This window comes from Calonectris borealis, chromosome 4 (assembly GCF_964195595.1).
Source record: "Calonectris borealis chromosome 4, bCalBor7.hap1.2, whole genome shotgun sequence".
NCBI lineage: Eukaryota > Metazoa > Chordata > Aves > Procellariiformes > Procellariidae > Calonectris > Calonectris borealis.
The window spans coordinates 8605879-8629656 of NC_134315.1; the positions used below are offsets into that span (position 1 = coordinate 8605879).

At 43.6% G+C, this 23778-nt stretch overlaps 1 protein-coding gene across 5 annotated transcripts in view; it reads right to left on the reverse strand.

Annotated features, from left to right (window-relative positions):
- Positions 1 to 14027: 14027 nt before the first annotated feature.
- FAM53A (family with sequence similarity 53 member A) overlaps positions 14028 to 23778 on the reverse strand; it is a 72847-nt gene continuing 63096 nt past the window's right edge. For all 5 annotated transcript variants that reach the window (XM_075148533.1, XM_075148528.1, XM_075148530.1 and 2 more), the window contains exon 5: positions 14028 to 15213. In XM_075148533.1, coding sequence (XP_075004634.1) covers positions 14890 to 15213 — 324 coding nt within the window. In that variant the 3' untranslated portion in view covers positions 14028 to 14889. The remainder of the gene's footprint in view (positions 15214 to 23778) is intronic.

Here is a 23778-nt window from a genome sequence, read left to right on the forward strand (position 1 = left end):
GTTCTTGCTCACACAAAGGTGGTTTCAAAGGCAGCAGAGCCCCGATGCTCATGTTTTCTCCCACCTTCACAGAGGTGTCCCAGCTTGCTGCCAGCTCAAGCTTGTCCTTTGCAGAGAGCTGGGGGTCCCTTTCCTACAGAGAAAGCACTGGACAAGCTCCTAGCAAAGGCTGGTTTTCCTGCTTTTTTCCTCAAACTGATGGGCTGCTTGTTTCCCCCCTCAAATCCTGACTTATTCACTCTATCTTTTTCCAAAAACAGTCAACAAAATCACAGCACAAAGCAATGAGATCACTATAAACTCTGCGGAAGATGTTATCACCGCTATCCTATGATTCCCTCAGTCTTTGCTTTGACTGCCTTGTTTTCCTGAGCCATATGGGAAGATACTGCCTCTCAGCAAAATATAGATGTGAGAAGTCTCAAAGGCTATGCCTCAGATAGCAAAGACACTAGAATTTCCTTGACAATTACAACTCTAAGAAATAGAATTTTTCCTCTTTTTACTTATAGAAGAAATATTTGGGCCAGATTTTCAAAGATTAGTTCAAATCCCATTTAGACACGGCAAATAAATGGCCTGTTTTTCCCCCAGAACTTAGAGGCTCTTTGAAAAACCAGGTCATAAAAGTCACAGCGGGAGCTGCTGAATGCAGAGACCTTCTACCAAACCTTGCCTCAGACAGCTTCCCATGCCAAGGGAGTCACTCCTCTTTACAGCCTCCCACGGAGCCTGGGAAATAACGTCACACTGGTAGCATCAGACAGCTGGAGGAGGTGGGGACCGCCAAAGTTAGCGTTGTTAGATATAGCTGGCATATTTAAGCAAATACATTTTCATGCTCTGATAGGATGCAGAGATTCACTGAAACCGAGGCCAAGAAGATCCACAGCAGTCATCCAGCCTGGCCTCGTACGGCCAGTACAGAAACCATTTCCTTCTTTGAACATGACAAATGGATCCGTAGCACGACCACAAAGTCTCCTAGGCGTAAGGCATTTGAGCGTAAGGCTAACTAATTAACAATGAATTGTGTTTCTTGCTCATTTGAAACCACACCGTTCTTTTAGGAAAGCTGTTTGTGGGCACGCGTGGTTGCACGCAGACACGTGGAGGCACTCGCCGCTGTGTCGTCTGACAGCGGGGAGACTGTAACGCCTATCTTTGTACCTGCAAAGCCACTCATCCAAAGTCCTCCAACTGCCTTGCAAATATTAATTGATGATTGACATTCTGGGGACGTAAGTAAACACTAACTCCCCTGTTTTACAGGCAGATCAACTGTTGCATAATGCCAGTCGATGTCATTCAGAAACTAAAACCAAAAGGTCATTTTCTGTTTTAAGGACTATATCCCATTCCCTGCCTTGTGCAACATTACTTCATGTTATGCAACCATTTTTTTCCCAGTATTTTATATGTCTGTCTATCCTAAATTCTGCTGGCTTCCACGGTTGTCTGTTCTACAACCCCAGATAATTATTCTGCTTATTTATTGGAGATCTCCCTTATCTGCAGGCTTTCATCATATGTTGGAGTCCCCAGCAGCTCCCATCCCTACAGAGCACCACCAAGCTCCACGCACAGGTACTGGAGGGGACTGTTAGGACCCAAACCTCGAGCAGATATCACTGGGGCAAGCTGTGAACCAGACACTCAGATATTTAATGACTGTCCAGATGCATCTGAAATCCTGCATCAAGCCTGGGTGGAAGGCACATCTGGCCAGGTAACAACTGGCAAACCTAAGCCATCACTTGAGGTTCATTTTCAGCGTTTGGCACACAACTTCCCCCGTTATTTGGAGAAACACCATTGATCAGAGGATTTTTAACTCCCCAGACCTCCCTTGGGCAGTGGGTGTGTTAAACCACACCTCGTAAAGAGGGAGAGAAAAGGTGTGATCTCAGGACAGACTGTTACTGGAGAGTGGCATAACTGCAGCGGCACATATTTCAGCTGTGGGGCAATTTCTGCTCTTATTGTTGGGACCTTCTGCTGCTGCTTCATTATTGAAGTGGGCAGTGCCGGCCAGCTTTAGAATAACTTTGTTTGCAGCAGCTGTAGCTCCAGATTCCATATCTCTGAGTTCATCTTCTGTTTACTTTTGTCTTGTTGGCCAAATCTGTGGTAGAGTGGTGCTCGGGATGACAACACCAAGTTACAAAGGCTGGGTAGATAAGGAGCAGGACATGAATTTCTCTAATGGATGCAAATTCAACATCAAGATATCAGGGTCAAGCAGAAAATGAGATTTCTTTTCGCTCTTGTTTTTTTTTTTGGAAACAGGGTGCAACAAGAGTGCTTTCTTGTCACAACTGCCACGTAGCTGGTGACAAGTGATGCTAGAGGCTGTTACTTGACTCTCCTCCCCCCGCTGCTCCAGTGTCCCATGGAGGATATCCTGGGGAAACAAACTACATTTGACAAGACTGTGAGAAAACAAGACTGTGCAGCCCAGGAAGATCACCCTGGGAGTAGCCAGAAGCTGGTTTTGGCACCAGCCCAAGGAGAACCATGATCTGCCACAATCCAACCATCTACCTGCTTCCGTGTCTTGTTCCTCTTGGACCTGGGACAGGGCAAGCCTCACATTGCCTCTGCCCTCGCCATTGCACAAGATACCCTTTAAAATAACTAGGCAAGATACTATGCAGTCTTTACAAACACATCTCAGTATTCATTGTGGAAGTACCATGTTCATCCCACCATAACGGTGGAACATGTATTGCATATCTACCAACCCAACAGTCATGCCGGTGTTTGAGGCTGAAATATCATCTTCTTGGCAAAGTTACCTTGAGCTTCAAACTGATTCCTCTTCCATGAGGACAACACGATGCATCTATCCTAGATCTTCCTCCTAACCCAGAGATGTTGGAGGACTCAACCTATGAATCACAGTTCAGCAGGGGTTAGAAAGATGAAGAGTAAACAGCACTTACCAAAGGTGTATTATAAAGCATCTTCTAGGTTCCCAAAAGGGCCATTTTATGCTTAAACAGGCTCTTAAACTTTTTTTCTTTCTCTTTTTGCAGCACAGAAGGGGAAACACTAGCCTTGCTGATTGAAAACTTTGTTTTCAAACTGAGGAGAAACATAAGCTCGAGAAGGAACCGTGCTCAAACGAATGCCCTATTGTGAGATAAGTTTTTCTTTTAGCAATGAATCAACATAATAATCCATCTGTAACACTAGATGCGTCTGTCTGTACTACAGCAAAGGGCCATCTGCCCATCTGCATATACGTTCAAAATGCTGCTGGGACGACCACGATGGTCTCTTAATGAAAGGCACTCAGCAATTAGTACTTAAGTGAAATTGTGCCCGACTGGTTCTGAACCCTTATTTGTCCTTCCCACTCTAACGCAACAAGTGTCTGTAACTTTTTGTTTTTATTCCAGCAATTTCTTTTTAAAGGCGGTAGAGAGGGGAGAACATGTTCCGATTCCTGCAACAGCAGGAGCCGAGTCAAGTTGTAATCAACATATGTCCGGTGTAAGCTGCGCGGCCGCGAATTAGAGGGGCAAACTGCTCATCGTTTCCAAAATACCCACCTGCTCGGGGGCCAGGCTGCAGCAAAGCCATCCACTACGTGGCTCCATCTGTCTGCTAAACAGGCTGCAGATTTGCTGAAAGCTGAATCATTTTGCCTCTATTTACTTCCTTTCTTTCCTTCTCTTCTCCCCCTCCTCTTCTAATTGGAGCTCGCTTGAAAGGTGCAGACACCCACAAAAACAATGCAGCACAATGAGGCCAGCGCTGACGTTCGTTAAACCGCTTCAACCGAAATCCGTGCCCGGCTGAGGCTGAGCAGGCGTAAAGGAGACAGACCTTGTCAGCCTCCAGCCGGAGCGGGAAAATTAAAAAAAAAATTAACCAGGCTACAAAACGGTGCAGAAAATCCATTTGGGGTGCATTGTGTTACAGCTATAGAAAGCAGCTGCAACCAAGAGGCAAAGGGTGTTTTAGCACATGGGTCCTGCTGGGAAAACCAGGTGAGAGGACATGTCTGATGTTAAAAGCCCCAAGGACGAGCTCTCCAGGACCACGCAGCAGAAGGGCAACGCGGGAGGGAGACCGGAGCATCCTTGTGTCCGTCCCCAGCTCCGCCGCAGGCTCTCTCATCAGTTTTAAGGTATAGTCCCAACGATTAGATCAAGCACAGCACTTGAGCATAGACCCCAGAGCGTATGAGAAAGTAGTGGAAATTGTGTGTATTTATTTGTATTGTAGCGTCTAAGCAGGTGTCATCAGGAAAGCACAGCATCTTGGAGGAAGTCTTTGCTTGCCGTTCACAGCACAGAATCATCCTGGCAGTCCCATTGTTGGTAAAATAAGGATATTTCTATCCCTTCTGCAAAAAATGATGGCCAGGAGGCTGAATTGCTCTCAGTCTGGACAGCAGAGACTGCTGCATGGAGTGTCTAGGCCGGGACATATTATGGTCATGAATTTCCTTCATCTAATCGCTTAACCTCATTAGGGAAATGCTGGATTTTTCCACTAATCAGACTTTCCATTTCACTTACAAAGGAGAGAAAAAAAGAAAAGAACTAATTGTCATTCTCAATACATTTTACTAAAATCATTCAACAACTTCTACCAGACAGTAAAGTCATCCTAGGAGGGCACATTATTTTCCCAGTATCCTGGACTATCTCCATAGGAATCAATTACATTTTTAGACAGACTACTTGCAAAAGGCATTAAAATTAGACAGTAAAAGCTATTTGCAAGAATTAACATCAATAGAAGCACCGGTTTTCTGGTGAGAGAGTGAGAAATGGAGAATGAGTCAGGTTTCAAACACCTGACAAGTCAAAAAGGGTCTTTCTGGGGAAAACACCTCCTCCCTGAAGATGACGATGAGATTTTTCTTCATGTTTTGCCGCCGCCTCATTGGGTTGCTCCCCAGCAGGGTGTAGAGAGGATCTGAAAAATGCATCAAGTTACTCAGGCATTTAGGATGGGAAGACTAGGGGAGAATAACGTTCGCCACACACCTGAAAGCGTTGCTACACACAGCCAATACTGCTGCCAATGCAGTCAATTCCTCCGTGGGTTGCACCGCTCAAACCTGGTTCAATGTCTTAAAGGGTAGCTCTTGTCCGTTCATCTTATCCATGATCCACTGTTTTCCTTTGGCTTTGGAAACCCATCTACCAACCCACCCATCCAAGACAACCTTCCTCCCCACAAACATCTCATCACGACGAGGAGCTTCCCCCCAGCCCCCACGGACCCCCACTGCCTGTCGGTCCCTCCTGACTCCCCCCACTCCGAACAATGCAGTTAAACATTCAAGAGCCCGACAATTTACATGACTAATTGCAGTTCAAAGTTTGCAGGGGTGGATTTCAACACTGCCTGAAGTCCCAGCCCCTGGAATGGTGCTCAGCCGTCAGCCAGATGAATTGCTGATCATATTTTTCCAGCCCCGCTCCCACCTCTGCCCAAAAGAAGGATGCAGGGAATCCATGCGACCGGTGCCCTGGCTGCACCGAGGGCAGAGCATCCCTGCATCCCACCCTTGGGCCACCCATAGCACCGCGCATTGGGGTTTTGATGGAAGTGGAGACACATGGTGTGATTTCCAGAACAGCTTTTACAGGAGCCGTGTGTTTCGCAACCACGCAGGTGCAATGGCAAGGTGAGAGGTGCCGGTGCAGCGCATCCACCCCCAGTGTGCAGCTCCGGGGAGCTTTTGTCATTGGCTTCAAAGGGGAGTGCTCCCGGGCACCGATGCGTGTTTGGCAAAGGATGAGAAACTCAACCGACCTCTCCGGAATGACTGGCACGGACCCAGCAAGCCCACAGCAGGGCCAGAGCCCAGCAGACGGGGTTAAAGGGAGACCAGCGCGATCGCTGGGTTGCAGGCGTCCGTGCCAGCATGCAGTGGCGCATCGCTCTTGCGCGGTCTCCTACTGCAGCACCCCCTGCTCCCTTGTTTCATAGGAGTCACTCCTGCTGCCCTCCTGCCTAGCCCCTGCATGGCTAAGAATGCTCTGGGAACAGGTAGGGAGGAGGGAAGGGGCAGATGCACTTCATAAAAGGTCTATGGAGCATCCCGACCCCGTTTCAGCCCAGCCCAGGGCCATCAGTCCCTGCCCCAGCGACGCTGTAGGATGCCAGCCCACAGCTCTGCCGCAGCCCTCCCCACCACGGGCACCGCTGAGCCAGGACAGACATGCAGGCTGATGTCCCATCCCCACAGAGGTGCCCGATGCTCGGGGCTGCCCCACTCCCTGGCTGGGGGCACCCAGCCCTTGCTCCCCAACGTGCGTCTCCAAACCTGAGACCCCATTTCATGGCCCAGCAGCGGGGTGCAGCTGCCCCATGCTGGAAACCCCTACACCCCCCGCGGGAGCTGGGCTGAAGCCAGCCGGCATCGCCTGCATCGCCACCCACCCAATTCTCTCCCAAACAAGGTGCAAACGTGGAGCTTGCCCGCCCCATTGCAGAACAAATCTAACACCAGGGCACCTACAAACCCCAGCGCATCATCAGGGGGCTTAAAATGGGGGGCAACAACGCGGTAGTAGTCAGTCTGCTGTGCTGGAGCCTGGCTGCTTGTTGAAACACCACAAGTTTTTATACCTCTGTACCCAGTTTCAGACAAAACCTTCCTCATTGCACCAAGGAGATGCGGGCAGGAGGGCAGGAGGAGCAGGGCTGTGGGCAGGGGCAGTTCCTCAGACCCCCTTACAAAGGCCATTTGCACCGACCTTGGGGATCCAGCATTTCCCCCGCTCCCTTAAATGACTTGGAGTTTTTGTGCATGCCCCATTGTGGGGCCGAAGGTAAAGTTTCGGCTGGCAAATGGCGAACCCCATCCCAAAGCATCGCGGGTACATGCAACGGCCCGGCTAACGAGCAAGCCCACGTTACAAAGCCCAGCTTACCGCTTCGGCCGGTGGCCCAGCTGCCTTCCTCTGCCCCCCCCCCCCTCCATTTGCATAACTATCCATGGGGGGAGCGGGGCAGCCCCGCAGCTGAACAGCTGGCCATTGGCAAAATGGATTATATCACCCTTTTGTCCCCGTGTCTGGCTCGCTCCGCTTGCATATTCAAGCCTTTCCCCCCACCCGGGCATCTCCTGTGCACCCGCGGTGCTCCCGGCTCGGCCCCTCTCCAGCCATTGGGTTCGCTCGGGTATAGAAGTGCCCCAGAAAAGAAAATAGAAACAGATCCAACGGGGCAGAGCCCTTAGCGGGAGGGAAGTTTAAAGGAAGGTGTGGAAATGAGGTTGGATGTTACAATTTGCGAGCGGATTTAGCAACAGGTGTAACGCTGAATACTGGAGTGTGTGAAAATACAGCATTAGACAAATTAGCTAGGGGGGGAAAAAAATACATTTAGGAGTCGCTCTTTTTCTGTCTGAGGCCTCTAGGGTCACTGCTACCGTTCCAAAGAGCTCTTACTATGCAAGATACACACGTCTTCAGGAGTTCAAGGGCTAGATAGCTTTGTGTAATGCACAAACAAGATTTACAGCCCCAGTCCTTTCCTGCTTATGGGCTAAAATCACATTCTTTTCCTGAAGAGCAATGGTTTTAGGAAACTTTTCTTGGCAAGAACTCAAAGAGGCTGGTGCCCAAAGACTAGCCCAGCCGTTCCCACTCGCCCTGACTAAGGCAGACTGATAGAAATGCCTTCCTTTAGAAGGAATATGTGTTTCAGTCCAAAAAAAAAAAAAACAGGATAGGACAACTTGCATTTGCTACAGTTCTGACATTGTGCCACAAGCCCTTTGGTTTAAATGATGATCTCCTATACTGTTTTTTTTTTTCCTATTCATATTTCTCTATTTCTGTTGATTTCCATGGTTTTTCCATCTTTATTTCTGTCACCATTTTTTCATTTGCCCTAGATAGACTCCAGTATAACAACATTTGAAAGCAGAACATTCACATTAGACAGACAAGTCAGACACACTCACCCTGCCCTACGTGATGAAGAGCTCCAAACAGGTCACCCAACATTTTCCATTACAAGATCCTGATTTTAGACTTGTTTCCAATGACTTAAAGGTGTTTTGGCTAAAGTTCTTCGATGTCAGATATTGGCTTTGGGTTGATTCCTTCCTTTTGTTAAAAAAAAGCTAAATTGGTTCAACACTCTTCATAAAAAGATAAGGAAGGAAAAATACCATGCTTTGCTCAATTGAAAAAAAAAACACAAACCAAACCACCAATCATCTAAGTAAGAAGCCTTAGCATCTACAGGGACTTTGTCAGGGTTACTGTGATCATCACAAAGCTAGTCACAAATCAGCATTTGTGATTCCTGTAAAATTTCATCCAATTTTGACCTTCCTTTAAGGGCTGGAAAACCACGCCAGTTTGTAAACTCTAATTTGAGATTTGAGACTTCAGCATCTCAATTCTCTAAACATTTCATACGTGCTGGGCACGCGTCTGCCGTCCCAGCTGCCTGCTGCTGGCCGGATAACTCCCACACCACCCAAACCCTTCCGACAAACCAGCTCTGGACATGATTTTTCAAACTGAGAGAGGATGATGGATGTAACTGAGCAGCATGGGGGTCAGAACAGCTTGATGGGGATGGGGAGGCATCAAGGATGCTAATGAGTCAGAGGGGTAAAACAGAACTAGATCATCAGAACTAGATCATTAAGTCTGGCTATAAAAAGACTTAAAAAAATCCAGAGTAAAACCCATGCTCCCTAGGCATGGACATTGCTTTCTTGGTAAGGAAAAAGCTATGAAGACATCTGCAGAACATGCATCTTATTTCCCCTCTGGTGGATCCACGTTATCAGACAATAAACAAAGCAGCAGGCTGTTAGCTCGCATAGTGAATGACTTTGTTGTGGGTCTTAAGATCATGGCAATGCTGATGACCAAATCTGCAGAATTAGTATATTTCCATTTTTTTTTTTCAGTGAAGGAGTTGTATCACATAATGTTTTTAAAACTGTGTCTTAGAGGGAGATGAAAATTGTTAAGTCCCTCAGCATTAGCAACAGCAGATGCAAGGCTGCCTACAGAGTTGTAATTTGCTCTCATGCACCTTTCTGCGTTAGGCAAGATTCTCCATTCATGTAATGACGTGCTCAGTCTTCCACGGGAACACGTCTCACTCGGTGCATGGGAAGAGCCTTGGGAGGATGAAGCAGGGTCACGCAGCAAAATCAGGTCGTACGCTGGACCGAAGCCTCATTAGCTGCAAAAAAGCAAAAGCTGCAGACAGTACAGGGCCATCCTCTGTCTCTCTTTTCCAAGATCTCCCTCTTCTTCTGCCTGAGAATTATATGAGAACGGATTCTGAGGAACATCTGCTTCCCTGAGATGTGAGCAGCCCTGTATTTTGATGAGCAATCCCATTGCTACCGCACACCTCACAAGTAAGGGCTACAGCACCGACCTTTCCCTTGCTGTAGCTACCTAGCCAGGAGCCACGGCTCTGACACTTCCAGAAACCCGTTCAGACAGTGTCTCAAACCCCCACCTGACGTAGAGTAGCTGTAAGATAAAGCAGATGAAGCAAGGAAGAGCAAAGAACTGCTGGGGCAGTTGAACATCACCCCCGTCCATAGCTGAGTGCTCTGGGAATACGTTCTCACCCCACGCTGCTGCAGGGAGGAGTTCAGCCTGTTTTGGAAAGTGGGACACAAGTCTTGAGTACTCAACAGAATAGCCCTCACTTTAAAGTCACATCATCACTCGCATCAGACGAGCTTACCTGAATCAGGACACCACAGCTCTATGTCCAAACTGAGACATCATAAAACGTTTAATCTTATGCTTTGGGTTTTAAGAAGTGAAATGCTGCTCTAAGGAAGTTTTAAACTTGTCTCCATAGAGTTCATGCAATGCTTCCCTGGCTCAAATCCCTCGCAGCATAGATCTCCGACTCACTTTTCAATAGCAAAAACCCATAATAGCAGGACTGCCGGATGGGTCCAAGAAGCTGCAGAGAGTAAAAGCACCCAATGACTGTTGTGCTGACCAGATGGTGGTGGGAGCAGTAACTTGGATGATGTTAATTACACCCAAACTCCAAAACAACTGATGTCAAAACTCACTTTGAAAACACACCAGAATGGGCCGCTAAGCATATGGCAGCAACGCTCCTCTCAAACTCTATTTTGTGTGCGTTAAACAACTATCAAGCTCCACCAAGGTGTCCAAGGTTAAGCAGCCACAGCAGCAGGGTCCCAGATCCCGACTGTTTGATGCTGGTCCCTCGATAGTGCTGAGGAAAAGGCAGATGGAGATGTGGTGGAAGTGGCTGCCCACAGCTCCCGGACCGGGTCCTTTGCAAGGTGAGCACAGGCAACACGTGCCACCAACCCAGCCAGCTCACCTCTTCTAGGGACAAGGCCTTGGTGATGTGCTGAGCGGCACTGGGGGATTTCAAACGAGAGGATGAGCCCTGCTGTGAAAGCCCACTGTCTAAGCACACAGATCTATACTCCAGTACTTTTAAAAACGAACACCGTATCGTTCACAAAATAAACACAGTGAACAGATTGAGAAGAATTATTCTGGCATCTGCCAACCACCACCGAGGACTTTCCAACAAACCCGTGTGTTTTCAGAGGTTCTGCAGAGACTTTTCACCAGCAGATCATCGGCATCTTTACCTGCAATTTGAGAGTTCACCAGGCACCACCCCACCGGAATGGACTTGGATACAGACAAATACGTATTTATGTTTTTCAGAAAGATGATTTAGCCCAAGCTTACAACATAGGGGCCTATATTCTAGCGAATGTCAACTCTGAATAGGATCTATAGATTACAGTTGAACCATGCACTGGGAGCTCCGACCTCTGCTCCAGCGTGCTTTCCTTGCCACGTTATTCTCAACTCCTCTTCCTCCAGCAGTTACTTACCTTGTAACTTTTGGGCTCGCTTGGAGATGCAAGTCGCACAGATCCCAAGGAAAATGGAACAGGAAAGGACTGTGGGAAGTCAGCCAGCCTTTTCCTCTGCCCCAAAGCAAGCTGAAACACAGCTATTACTCCTGACGAGTAAGAGCAAGAGATGCTTGCTCATAACAGATCTCCATCTGTGGAAGAGCTACTACCACCTCCCCACACATCTGTTCAGTAATTCCCTATCCTTGGGGGTTTTTTTTATATTTGGCCTTAGAAGAAACCATCACTCATCCTAGCTGCAATTTAAACCCAGTCTACCGTATGATTTCAAACTCAGTTCTTTCAGTGTATCCTCAGAAGTGCATTTTCCCACATTTTCAAGATATCCCTCTTGCCACTCTCCACTGCGCTCTCGGTCCCAAGTGCAGCATCTCAAGTTGCAGACTTACAGGTGCTCCCGTGAAGCACAGGATTATCTTGAGTCTCACCAAATATATCGCCATTTGTGAACCCTAGCCTGAAGCTTGCTTTGCTACCACCAGCAGAACAAACCGCCAGATCCCTTGTCTGAAATAACGCTAACTAGTTGGCGTGACTCTGAATTTGTGCAGTTTAACCCTATCTAAATTTAGCGCCTTGCTGAAAAGGATCTTGCCTTTCCCCACCATCTCCTCCCTGTCGCAACCATTTCTACAAGTTGCCAAGACTATTTTGAATTCTAATGCTATCTTATCTTTCACATCTCTCCAGTTTCCTGTTGACTGCAAATTTAACGTGCATACTACTTTGTTATCCAGGTTGCTAATAAAAATGAAAGATAAGTGACCTAGAGCAACTCCCCCAACCCCATGCAATGCGGTCTTCTGTTCTGACGCTGGGTGCAAGACGGAAGGAAACCACTCCCCGACCAGAGCTGCTCACAGCCTAGCTCAGCCCACTACCAAGTACAATTCAATCTCTGAAACCATGCTTTCCCTCTTTGCAAACCGCCTTCTGTATTTGCCCAACAGCCACTACAGATTTTAATCGTATCACCGAGTGCCAAATTCATCATCTGTGAATTTCTTTTGGAGTAGGACTTCAGATCTCGGGCGTGATGCAAAGCCAAAGCCTGCCCCATCTGAAGCAAGTTTTAAGCAGTAATTCCTTTTACTCTTGGTTCTCCGGGGGGATTACATTGGCAGCTGTAGACAAAGTGCACAGATTCCTTTCAGCAGATTTCTTCATTCACCAGCGTTACTGCACAGCTGTTCAACCACTTATTTTCCTGTCACCCGCTAATAAGAGCCTAAACTGGGTAATTACTACTTCCTACTTTCATGAAACTTGTTCTTCAGTATCTAAACCCACTCCTTTCTGTTTGTCTCCATGAAAGGGCTGTTTAAACAGCTGGCTTACCAGGAGACCGAGTCCTGTGTTACCACAAGCAAACGTATCTGTACCTTCACTTGGGAAACCCTTTCCTACCCCAAGCGTGTGGGTAGGAATGTGGCTTTGTGTTGACCGAACACAACGCACCTATGGAAGGGAGGTGGAGAACCTTGCCTTTCAGGCTAGAGAAGGCAATTCACTGAGATCACAGCCAGACCATATTTCAGAGCTAGAACAAATATTATCTGATCTTCTACTCTTGCCTTTGCTTTATCACTGTCTTAATAGCTTCAGTTCTTGTTACTGTATTTTTTCTTTCCTTGCAAAGCACATCTTGCCTCCTTTTATTCATGCCCTCTGAGGTATTTTCTTGTTTTACTTCCTCCAGGAGCCTGTCTTCCTTGGGGGCGGGGGGGAAGAGCCAAATGGATTGCCACATTAGCTTTCTCATTGCATGCCATTACACTTTTAACTAGAGTGCTTTCAAATAGGTAAATTAGCTTTTAAGCGATCCCAGTTGTACTATTGGCCTTTGCTACAATCCTCCATTAAAGTTGATTCAATTTTACTTACCTCTATTGCTCAATTAAGAAGAATACACAAAGAGAAGTGTAGTTCTGCAACTCGTAATTGCAGTCCAGGAGGGAGCTGGGTTGCTCCATTACCCACGATGACTGATCACCGCACCAGAGTGCATTTCCCACCTACCCACGAGGGGAACTGGCTGTACCTCACTTGCTACTTCTTGAAGTAGCTATTTCTTGAGGAAGTAGCAAGAATAGTGATCCTCAGCTGCATAAGATTATTTCAAATAGCTTTGTGCATGTGTATGCCACCATCTGTATGCTCTGTGCAGCACCAGAGCAAATATCCGTGGGGCAAGATGCACACGATTAACAGGAGCTTCTGAAGGAACTGAAGTCTTTGCTCCAACAGCAACTCCTTTATTTACTCATCTAGAAAAAGGTGAATGATTTTTGTCAATAGTGAGCAGCTTCACTTTCTCCCACACAATATATATTAACATATCAAGAACCCAACAAGTCTTTTTAGCGTTCTTGCACCTTATTATGCACGTATACCAGTACCAGTATCAGAGATGATTGCCACTCGTAGTTGTATATGCAGTAGGAGTCATAGAAGCAAGAAAAAAGTTTAGAGCTTCTTACTGGCTATCCAAACTTTTAAAATTTTGTATAGATACTGAGTTATGTAAGCTGGTTCAGTAATTGCAGGCCAATTCTCTTCACGATCAAAGGCTGACCCTAATTACAAGGCTGGAGCCTGTGTCATACCTTGCCACAGCCTTTGTCATATGCCTCAAGATATTTATTTCTTACCTTAATCACATTCCACTAGCTGACTTAAAATATGTTGCTGTATTTCGGTTTTATGGTACAAGTTACAGTAGGAGTTGGCTCATTTAAAAGCAGACTAACACGATGCACTGAAACACCATAACCTAAGCTTCCCCACTTCTATCCAATTTAAAACCATTGAGATTAATTTCCCCCTTCTTCAGGAAAATCCTTATTGTAGCTGAACTAACAAAGCAAGTATGTGTTGCAATAGTCTGCAATGAATACAGTATTACATTTGAGATGACTGCAGCGTATGTAGTCACTGAAACACACTCTTGGGATCCAGCGTGAGTTATTCCCCAGCTCCCCAGACTAACTTCACTTTCTCTTCAGACGACCAGAAATCTGCCCTCCCCCTCCACCCAATTCTGCACCCAAGTACCACATTACAGAATGTGCCACGGACCACATGTTTTCCACTAGTAAAATTCATAAGCAGACACAAGTGCAAAGCAAAATGTCATTTTATTTAATTCAAGGACTATTTTCCTTCTAGTATTGCTGAAGGGATCACCTCCTGGGGAATTGATCATTACAAAGTCCCTGTCTAAAAGTTCAAGTGCTCTTGTTTGTACATTCTTTTGAACCACAGAAAACATAATGACCAAGTAGGTGGGCAGCTACTTGCAGTTTTATCCCACCTAAATTAGCATTGCTTCAGGCTAGAAAACAATTCAAGTAGTAAAATCATGGAAAATGTTAACCTTTAAGGTCACTACCATATTTTGATCAAAAAGTCCTGAATGTATGAAAAGAACATTTGTACATGTTATGAAGTTTTTTTAACCAGACACTGTCGAAGATGGCAGTTAAGCATTTTGGACCAGTTGTCAACCAGATATTTAAGAGTTCTATCTGAAAGTTTATTACCAATTTTGTTATGCAATTCACTTTTCACATTAAGCTCTTTAACAAAAGCAACATATACCCGCACCAGAATCACTGTAGACAGATTTAGTTTTATAGAATGCCCTTCTGAAAATTCATTTCAAAATAGAGATGCTTTTTCTCCAGAACTGTAAAAGCCATAAAAATGCAAAATATCTGTTAGGAAATTTTTAATCAAAATTATTCCTTAATGTTCAAAATAACATTTAACCTCCTACTTTTTTGTTGTCATCCACATATTGATCAATAGACTAAACAGGTAACAATGGTTCACGTTTTTCCCCCACCTGAAACATTTCTTCTAACACAGGCCCAAGATAGGCAATACAGAGATTCAGGGACATGGATTATGCATGGCAAAGGTAACCCTCTATCATTTTAATTTAGAACAACTCTGATTCTAGCACACAACTTTGAGTCTCAGTTGTTTTCAATCTGCTCTAGGTCCAGGTCCCCACAGTCTAGAGGAAAGATGCCTTCTTCGGTGCTCTCACAATCACTTGTGTCCTCATCGCTTTCACATACTGCAGCTGCTTTCTTATAATCCCTTGTTTTGAAGCTACCTTGGCATGACCCATGATGCCTTACTTCATCCAGCTGTTCCTTCATCGGACTGGAACCAGGGGTGATGATGTTCATAAGATCATTTGAGTCACATGGGGATGACACAATCGTTTTCATTTGTGTGTCATCATCATCATCTTCATAGTCAAGGGAGCAAAGACTTTTGGAATTTTTTAAAGTCTGCAATAAAAAAAATACATGAATGTATTAACCATGACTGTGCGGGAGGAGCAGAATAAAATCCTTAAATTCTTGAATGGATTGAGAGTTTGTACTCAAAATTAGAGTGCCACATATGTGGAAAAAAGAAGGAAGAACAGTATTTACTTACTACGCAACCTGGTTTTGCACAGATATTTTGCCTATGTAGATTCCCATTAGTGAGCAAAACTACCAGTCCCATTTTTTATGCAGAAAGATTGAAAAACCTAGCTTTAGTCAACTAAATGAGGAACAACAGACACCCAGCTTGATGTTTTAGCTTTCTGGCAAATCCAGAGCATAGCATTTGGTAACGTCAGCATTTAGGTCAGACAGATGACCTAATCTGTCTGATCAACAATTAATTTCTCGAAGTTCCCAAGTGTGCACACAATGAGCCCTCAGGCCTCACCTCAGAGACAGCGAGGGCCTGCGAGGCAAATGGCACCTTTGGGTAACCTCAAAGCAGGAGAAAACCAAGCTTCTACCGGAAGCATCTTAGTCCAGAGTCGACTTCGTTTGTCTTACATTTGGTTACCATTTGAACAAGAGTTCAGGAATTTGAGAACTCAGTTTATGAAGAGTATATTAAAAACAGAGGGGCACTCACCTTTATTTAGACAAAGGAAAAAAAAGAAAAGAAAACCTCAGTAAATGTGCTACCTCTGTTCTTCAGATAAAGAATTAAAATGCCCAAGTTCCTCATGTAACTGTAAGGGATCCTCGACTAGAATCCAAAAGGAGCATTTAAGGAAAACAGGGCTACAGAGACAGCAGAAGTTAGAAGTCTCTCACTTACTGAAATCTAAGTTCTGCCTCATACAAGCACAGAGTGAGAGGGGGGTGAAATAGTCAGGGCTCCTCTCAGAGGTCGTAAGAGCCAGGAGAATAAAGTTGTGGTGGCTTTCAATATCTTACTGGTTAAGTGACTCCAGTCTCACATACGCATGTTGGTTTTTTACAAGTAGATCCACAGGGAACAAGACCAACTTTCACACCCATTTTCAGCTTCCTCCCCCAATTTGTCATTTGTTAAGTATTTTAGATTTGTTGACATATTCAGATGAAACAGGAACATTGCAACATTCCCAGTATGCTATATTCCAAATGCTCTTCCAGAGCACTGGATAATCTTTCTACTTCACCACTGCACACCAGCAGCCAACGAGCAGCTTGCCAATATCTTTGAGTAGTTTTTAAACAAAACTTCACAAATTCAGAAGAAATCCGAATTAGACAGCCTTGCCTGTATACAACTGGATGAAGGAGAAGAGAGCAAGGAAACCTCACTGAGGTCAAGTGATTTGCCTGACCCCTTAGGGTTGATGTTACATGTGGAACATCTTGCAGACAAACCCACTGCCACTCTGCAAGTTCATACAGTTCCTTGGTCATCCCTACAATCAAACCTACACAGAAAGTTTATTTGTGGAAAAGCTCGGGTAAAGATAAAAAGCAAACCACTTGAGTTTTGGAGTTTAATCACAGCACAACTAGGCTGAGGAGTGAACAGCAGTACCGGTATGGGATGGAGGTTCACCATCATTGGTATCTCTCCACAGGTAAGACACTGCAGCAGTATTCCCCAAGCCTGCACCACATGAAAACACTTCAGTGTGACACTTTTCACTACAGATCAGAGGTTTTTTATGCCCGTATCGCACACAGCTCTTCTCTTGCTCAAAGAACTTTCATATCTTATAATATACATTAGATGATTAGTTAACAGGTCATAGGTTTCGGGCCAGAAGGATCTATAATGCATAATCTAGTTTGCTTAGACAGACACAAACAAGACCTCATTTACGAGTTGATTTATGCAACTTCAAGACCTGCATCCAAAGATCAGCTTTCAGAAAAAACGCGACTGTTTACCACGGTTCTGTCAGAAGGAATTCACCAAAGTCTTTGTTAGCCATGGTTAACACCCACATCCAATTTTGCATGTGACTAGCATCAGCAAAACTGGTAACATTGCATGATCAAAAAGCTTTCTATTTCCAAATTTCACTCCCCTATGAAAACAGTTTTGGTATAAAATACATTCCTGTTTTCAAAATATTTCTATATAAGCTCACTTACAGCTTATTCAAGTACAAACATTTGAGCTGCTTTTTATGACTAAGAGGTGTGAACTTCTCTCATATTTACTTAAAAGCAAAACAGTCTATTTTTGAAGTAGAAAGTGTTAAAGGATATTTTAATCCTAATTTTATCTCATTGCTTTGAAAAAGAACACATTTCCTGTTGTGTATCTCCATATAGGGGACAATATTTTCAGTTCTTTAAATCTTATAGTAGGCACTGGGAAGGAAAGCAATCAAATAAAGGAAAGCTTTGAAAGTTCTGCTTTCAATGTTTTAGAAAGGAATTCCCGAGTCCCCCTTCAAAATATCTTTTATTCAATTTACTGCTAGAAATTAATCCAACCACACAGCTGTCTTTCTAGAAGGTTTGTGTACATAAATGGAAAATTGCCTGTTAGCTGTACTGTGCTGAAACCACTTGAATGGGAACTTTTAGCCGGTTTCAACACAACAGCAAGTGCATTCAACTGATTCTTTGTTCACCCACTTGTCACAACCGCACCGAACTAAAAATAGGTGGATTTATTATCTCACAGCACAATCCCACTTCTTTCACAAAGCAAAAGGTAGAAATTGCAATGCATTCAAGCCCTCTAAACTGCAGCTTTACATGTTACACTGGTACAGTACCACACCTTTCAAGCACAATTGTGCTCAGTGGGGAGCCTGCGAGTACTTGCTCAATGGTCCTCATTTTATAAAGGATGCTGGACTAACAAGACAAAAGAGTCCACAGTTGGCAATGGATAGAACTCAATCAGCTAAAAGTATTCTTTTGTGTGATGGGAAAAAAAAGAAAAAAAAGAAACTCGGAGTTTTAAAAGAAGTGAGGCGATAAAATGTCTGAATATTAAGAAAAAAAACTTTGTACCGAAAACAATGGTGGGGAAGGAAATAAAAGAAATCTCTCTAGACCCTTGCCATACAAAGCAAACAAGAAAGGCCCAGAGTAGCTTGAAAGGAAGCTAATGTCTGTACTCTTTACTAAACCTCCAGTTTAGAAACCCATAATACATCACTTTCCAAATATAAAAAGCAATAAAAAGGTTGTTTTTGTTTTACTAACAAAACTAGAGCATTTGCTACAGTAGTCAAGGGAAAAAAATAAGTCATTTATGTGCACGAAAACCTCGTGCATAATGGGAGCAGCAGTTCTCATGCTTCTTCCCCATGCCCCCATCATATACCAAGTCCACCCATTTTCCCCCTCACTCTTCAATGGGGTGGAAGATACAGCTGCTCTGAAGAGGTGCAGCTGCAGCCTCGCACAAAGCAAGGGGCAGAGGAAGCCTGAAACCACCAAAAGCCCTAAGCCCATCCTACTGCTTCTCAGCACTAGGTCATCATGACAAGATGAGCCATAGGCTTAGGAAAAAAGAGAATTCATCAGACTAATTAGAGTAGTTATCTGGCTTGCTTTCTGTCCCATCCTGAGACTTTTGCCTACGACTACACAAGACAAGAGATGCTGCTTTAAGAGATACCCCCCCATAGGGTTTCTTGACTGTTAAGGTCTCTACCAGGGATACGAAAGATATGGGTGATGCAGAGGACCTCGTGGTGAGGAGATCCTGGAATTTCAGGAACCAATCCAAGCATAAAACACTGAAGAGGCATCCCAAGCAGGGAGCAACACATGGATTTTTCTGTTGCTTCCCTGTACCTAGCCAGTCAACGGAGATGGGGAAGGAGCGAGTTAGATGGGCTGCATTTCCCTCTGAGGGCTTCACAGGTCCTTATTTCACTTCCTGGACTTATGTTTCCTATAGATTAGTCAGACTGGCTCAAAACCAAATGCCTTTACTGTTGGTTACTCATACCACAGTTAAGTTTTAGATCAGAAGCACCACATACAGCATGATGTGTTCGTATCTCAGACACTAACCTATCCCCGAAGAGGTTACAGTTTAGCCTCAGCAATAATTAAGTCCAACCATGGTACAAATTCATTACATTGAAGGGACTTCCTTTAATGAAGCTAAGAGGGAGACTTAAGGAAGGACTTTAAATTATAAGAACAAACTGTCACGAAAGACTGATCCTAAGCAGCTCAATCACGTTGAAAACTGCCTTCTGAACATACCCTCACCTGACTGACATCACATCCTACCACAAATCGATGTGAACAGTGTCCCTTCCTGTAAACTGAATTTTCACGTCATGCATCTAATTATTTGCATTAATATCATGACCTGTGACAATTCAAGTTGGAGACACATACAGTGTTTATTGTAAACGATTAGAAATCTCAGCTGGTTGTATAGATTAAAAAATAGCCCATCGCAGTTCTAATCCCTGTATCTTCTACTATGCATAAAGTGAAAAACAGTAAGAAAAATGCTGTGTTCATGTAACAAACTATTAACCTTTCTGGGGAGTAAAGCTCTTGACGTTTGACTGACTTTTCTGTCTTGAATAGCACCGAGCATTTTGTGAACACTTCAGTATTCACAGATAACCTTAGCTTTAAAAAGCTTGCAGGTGAGAAGAAATACTGCTTCATCAGTATGAAGCAGTGCTGACAGGAGGAAAACAATATAGTATTCTTCATGTTATATGCTTGAGGCTTCCTAATACACTCTAAAAGTTAAAAAAGAAAGTTAACTGGGAAAGAATTTCTCCCTGCTCAAATGAGAAATCAAAAAGTGCAGATTTTTAAACTATGTATTTGAAATAAACCAAAGAGGTCTTTTTTTTTTCTTGCATTGAGCTACAAACCAAGTAGTTAACAAAAACATTTCTATTTATGCGTTTTGTGGAAACAGAATCAAATCCCTAGAAAATTCCTGACACCTTCATGGGCAAAATCTAATCTCTGACCAAATTCACTTTGGGAACCAAACATGCTGTTCACTTTTTATAGCTCTGCAGTTATCCCTCATTTTCCTGGAAATTTGACATGTATTTTTATATTCAAAAATGCAATGCCTGCTTCATCATCTATAACTAGGAAGCAGAAAAAACATGGAATACTGGATATGAATGAGAAAGAGCAAACAACCGCTACCATTTTGCCATGTAATTAGACACTTAACTATATAATAACCATTCCTTACATTGGAGATAAAATTACTGCTGCAGTTCTTGTACTCAAATAAGGTAAATCCTATTTGCAAAGCCACAGACCTAGTTAAAAATCAATACAAGCTGACACACAGCTTGTATGGCTATGACTAGAAATGAGAGTTGTTCACTACTTTGTCTCTGCTGTATCTTCAAAGGTTATTTTAATTTTTTAGATGTAGGTGCCCAGGAAGAGAAGTAAACTGACATCAACTCATTTCACATCAGATACTAAACAGCATCATGAAGTAACAGGCTTTCATCTTCCACTAGCCAGACTGTTCTAGATTTAAGCATGCAGTTTTGTGGTGTAGTCTACCATGAAAGTTGATCTATTTATTGGCCTAGATTTTTATGCTTATATTCTAAATTGTGCCACAGTATCCTTATAAGTTCTGTTTATGAGCTGTAAGAACTTGTGATTTAATTTGGCTTTTTATTTAGTGCTATTAGTTGAAAAAATACTATGGCTTAATGAAATAGAAATATTTAAGTGAAATGCTGAATTTGTCCAATTATACTCACATATGCAAGAATACAAGGCTGTTCATCACACAATTGTGCTTGAAAGATGTGATACTGTACCAGCGTAACATGTAAAGCTGCAGTTCAGAGGGCTTGAATGCATTGCAACGTCTACCTTTTGCTTTGTGAAAAAAGCGGGATTGTGCTGTGAGATAGCTGACAGAAACCATTGGAATAGTTAAGGTCTACAAGTGAGAAAAACAAAATCCAAAGACTCAGGGGAGATTGGGGGTCCCGTCCTCTGCCTGAGCACCGCTGCAGTCCACACACGTTGGTCACCTGCACTGGTGGGGAGATTTTTGGGAACAGACTCATGCACTGCAGTCTTCAGACCTGTACAGCAGCCTACTCATTTAGCTAGGAAACTTTGTAAAACCCAGTGAAAATCACTGCTATCACACCAAATTCCGAAGAGCCACATGTGACACCACAAGTGTGGAAGATCCCAAATACAGCAGGGATTACAACCACCACGGATTAAGTTCAACCTGAACACCTGCTTCCCCCTTGCCCCAAAGTCAGACAAAAATTATTCATGGTAGGCACTCCACATATGAAATGAAATTTCACATTCAAACTAAATATCCTCTCCACATCTTTTCCTTGTAGTGGTTTGCAAAGATCATCTAAACAACTGAGGAGAAAACCCCCAGGCCCCCTCAGAGCTACCAGCTCACCCCCCATGTGCTTAGTGTGCACATGTGCTCAATTAAGTTCCAACATTAAACAACATAAGAAATTAAGGAATTTCAGCAGATTAAAAGAAACATTTGTCAGTCTAAAGGTGCTTCTCTAAACTTTAAGCAGACAAAACACTACTACTGTTTTTTATTCATTCCTTTCTAATTAAGTTTTAGTCAGATAGAAGCAGTTCAGTACAGAGCTAACATGCACTGCCAGGAAACTCAGGTGCTGGGGTTCAGCAGCTTCCACAGGTCCAAGACCATTCATCACAGGGGTTAACTTTTTGTTTGTTTGTTTTTAAAGACAAATTGGAAGCTGAGTTAATGCAGTACTTAATAGAGTCAAGAATGTGATTCAACACCAATACTAACATGAAAGGAGTGAACATATATAGCAATAAAACCCAGGCCAACATTACACTGCATTTAAGAGTTTACAGTATGGAATTTTAAATAAGATGTTGGCACCTCACATTTTCTAGTTCGGTGGATCTGTGAACTGCAACCTTCTACCTTTCCTGTTTCAGTAAGTATAAACCATGCAATCTTTTATTATGAGACTGTGGAATTACATTCTACAAACATCAGGCCTACCTATTTCACCTGCATGTAATTAAATAAAAAAGTTTCAACTATTCTTAGTACCAGTCCCACAAGCATAAATACCTACAGATGCTATGAATTACTCCATTAACTAAAACAGAAGAGGCTCACACAGTAGATTTAACTGTTCTGAACTGGCTGATAATCAATATAGCATCAAAGAAAGTGGAATATAATGACATTTGCTTTGTTCAGCTGAATAATACAGTGTAAGACTTTGGCCAGGGAGAAGGAAGATTAAGCCAAACGAGACAACTACTAGATACAGCAGCAGTGTTCATCTGAAATGCACAGATGCATTAGAACAGAGGTTTCCTCAAAGAGAAAGAAGCACCACAGAGAAAAGACTCCAAAGGGCACTGAAAGAGCAGGAGGAGCAGCCTGGAAGATGGGTTCTAGCTCTGTTCTTGCTTTGGAGCCGCTGCAGTCTGGGGTCTCTTGCAGGACCCAAGCAATTGCTCTGCCTTAAGGGAAACAACTGTCTTTGCACACCTTCATCTAGTTATTTTCCCACTCCCTGCTTGACCCTAAGCACATCTCCAATACGGATAGTGGATTTATCCACCTTATGGATAAACTGAAGAGCTGGACAATGTGGAATTGGGCCTCTACTGTGCTTGAGCTGCACAAGCTTGAGAGGCTTCAGTCTGACAAACTCACATCAGCCAAGTGCATTAATGAGCGATGTGTGATGAACAAACAGCTGCACCATTTGTATTCATACAGGGATGATGAACACATCTGGTTTTGTAGTAGAAGGGCACAGAGGGAAACAATGTAAGCACGTGTACTCCCCCAGCAGAAATGATTCATGTTTTGCCAGGGTTGTTCCATCTTTTCCGATTCAAGAACTTTTACCTTTCCCTTCAGAAAAGAAAACACAGGTTCTGGAAACAAGAAACAACTTAAAGTGCATATTACCAGCTCCATTAATAATATGAAAAAGTGATTTTATAGAGAGTTTGTTTAAATAATGTCTAATTCATACAGATTTTAGAAAGATGCATCTAGTTTTCTGCATTTCAAACTGGAAAATAAGGATGCACGCTCACATTATTAACATGAGCTACACACACATCCCTTCACATAGGGATATGCCCATATACTATCTACTTCACAGTTGCTCAAAATGTTGATATCCCTGAACAGTACAAGAAAACTATTTAAGAATATGATTGCTTGCAGTATCATCTCTCAGTATTCAGCATTCAGGATTCAAAAACAAAGAGACCATCCTGGGTAGCCAAAGCCTTCTAATATGTTATTCCTCTGACAGAGGAATTAACAGACTTGCATACTATAATCAGCTCTGAATCAACATAAACAGAGGAGTTGCCTCCAAACCCAGGAGTTTTACCAGGTTTCTAGATTTCTAACTAAATGCATTCAAACAAGAAGAGAGAAAGCTGTAGCTGTGCTTCCACAAAACTCCTAATAATCAGTCACATTTTGCAGTTCACCTTACCATGCCAAACTCTGTTCTCAAGTAACACAGGGTTTAAGTTGACTGATTATGCACCAGTGTAACACAGGACAGGATCTGACCCTTGTGGCTTCAAAACATGACCATACTGGCTTCATTT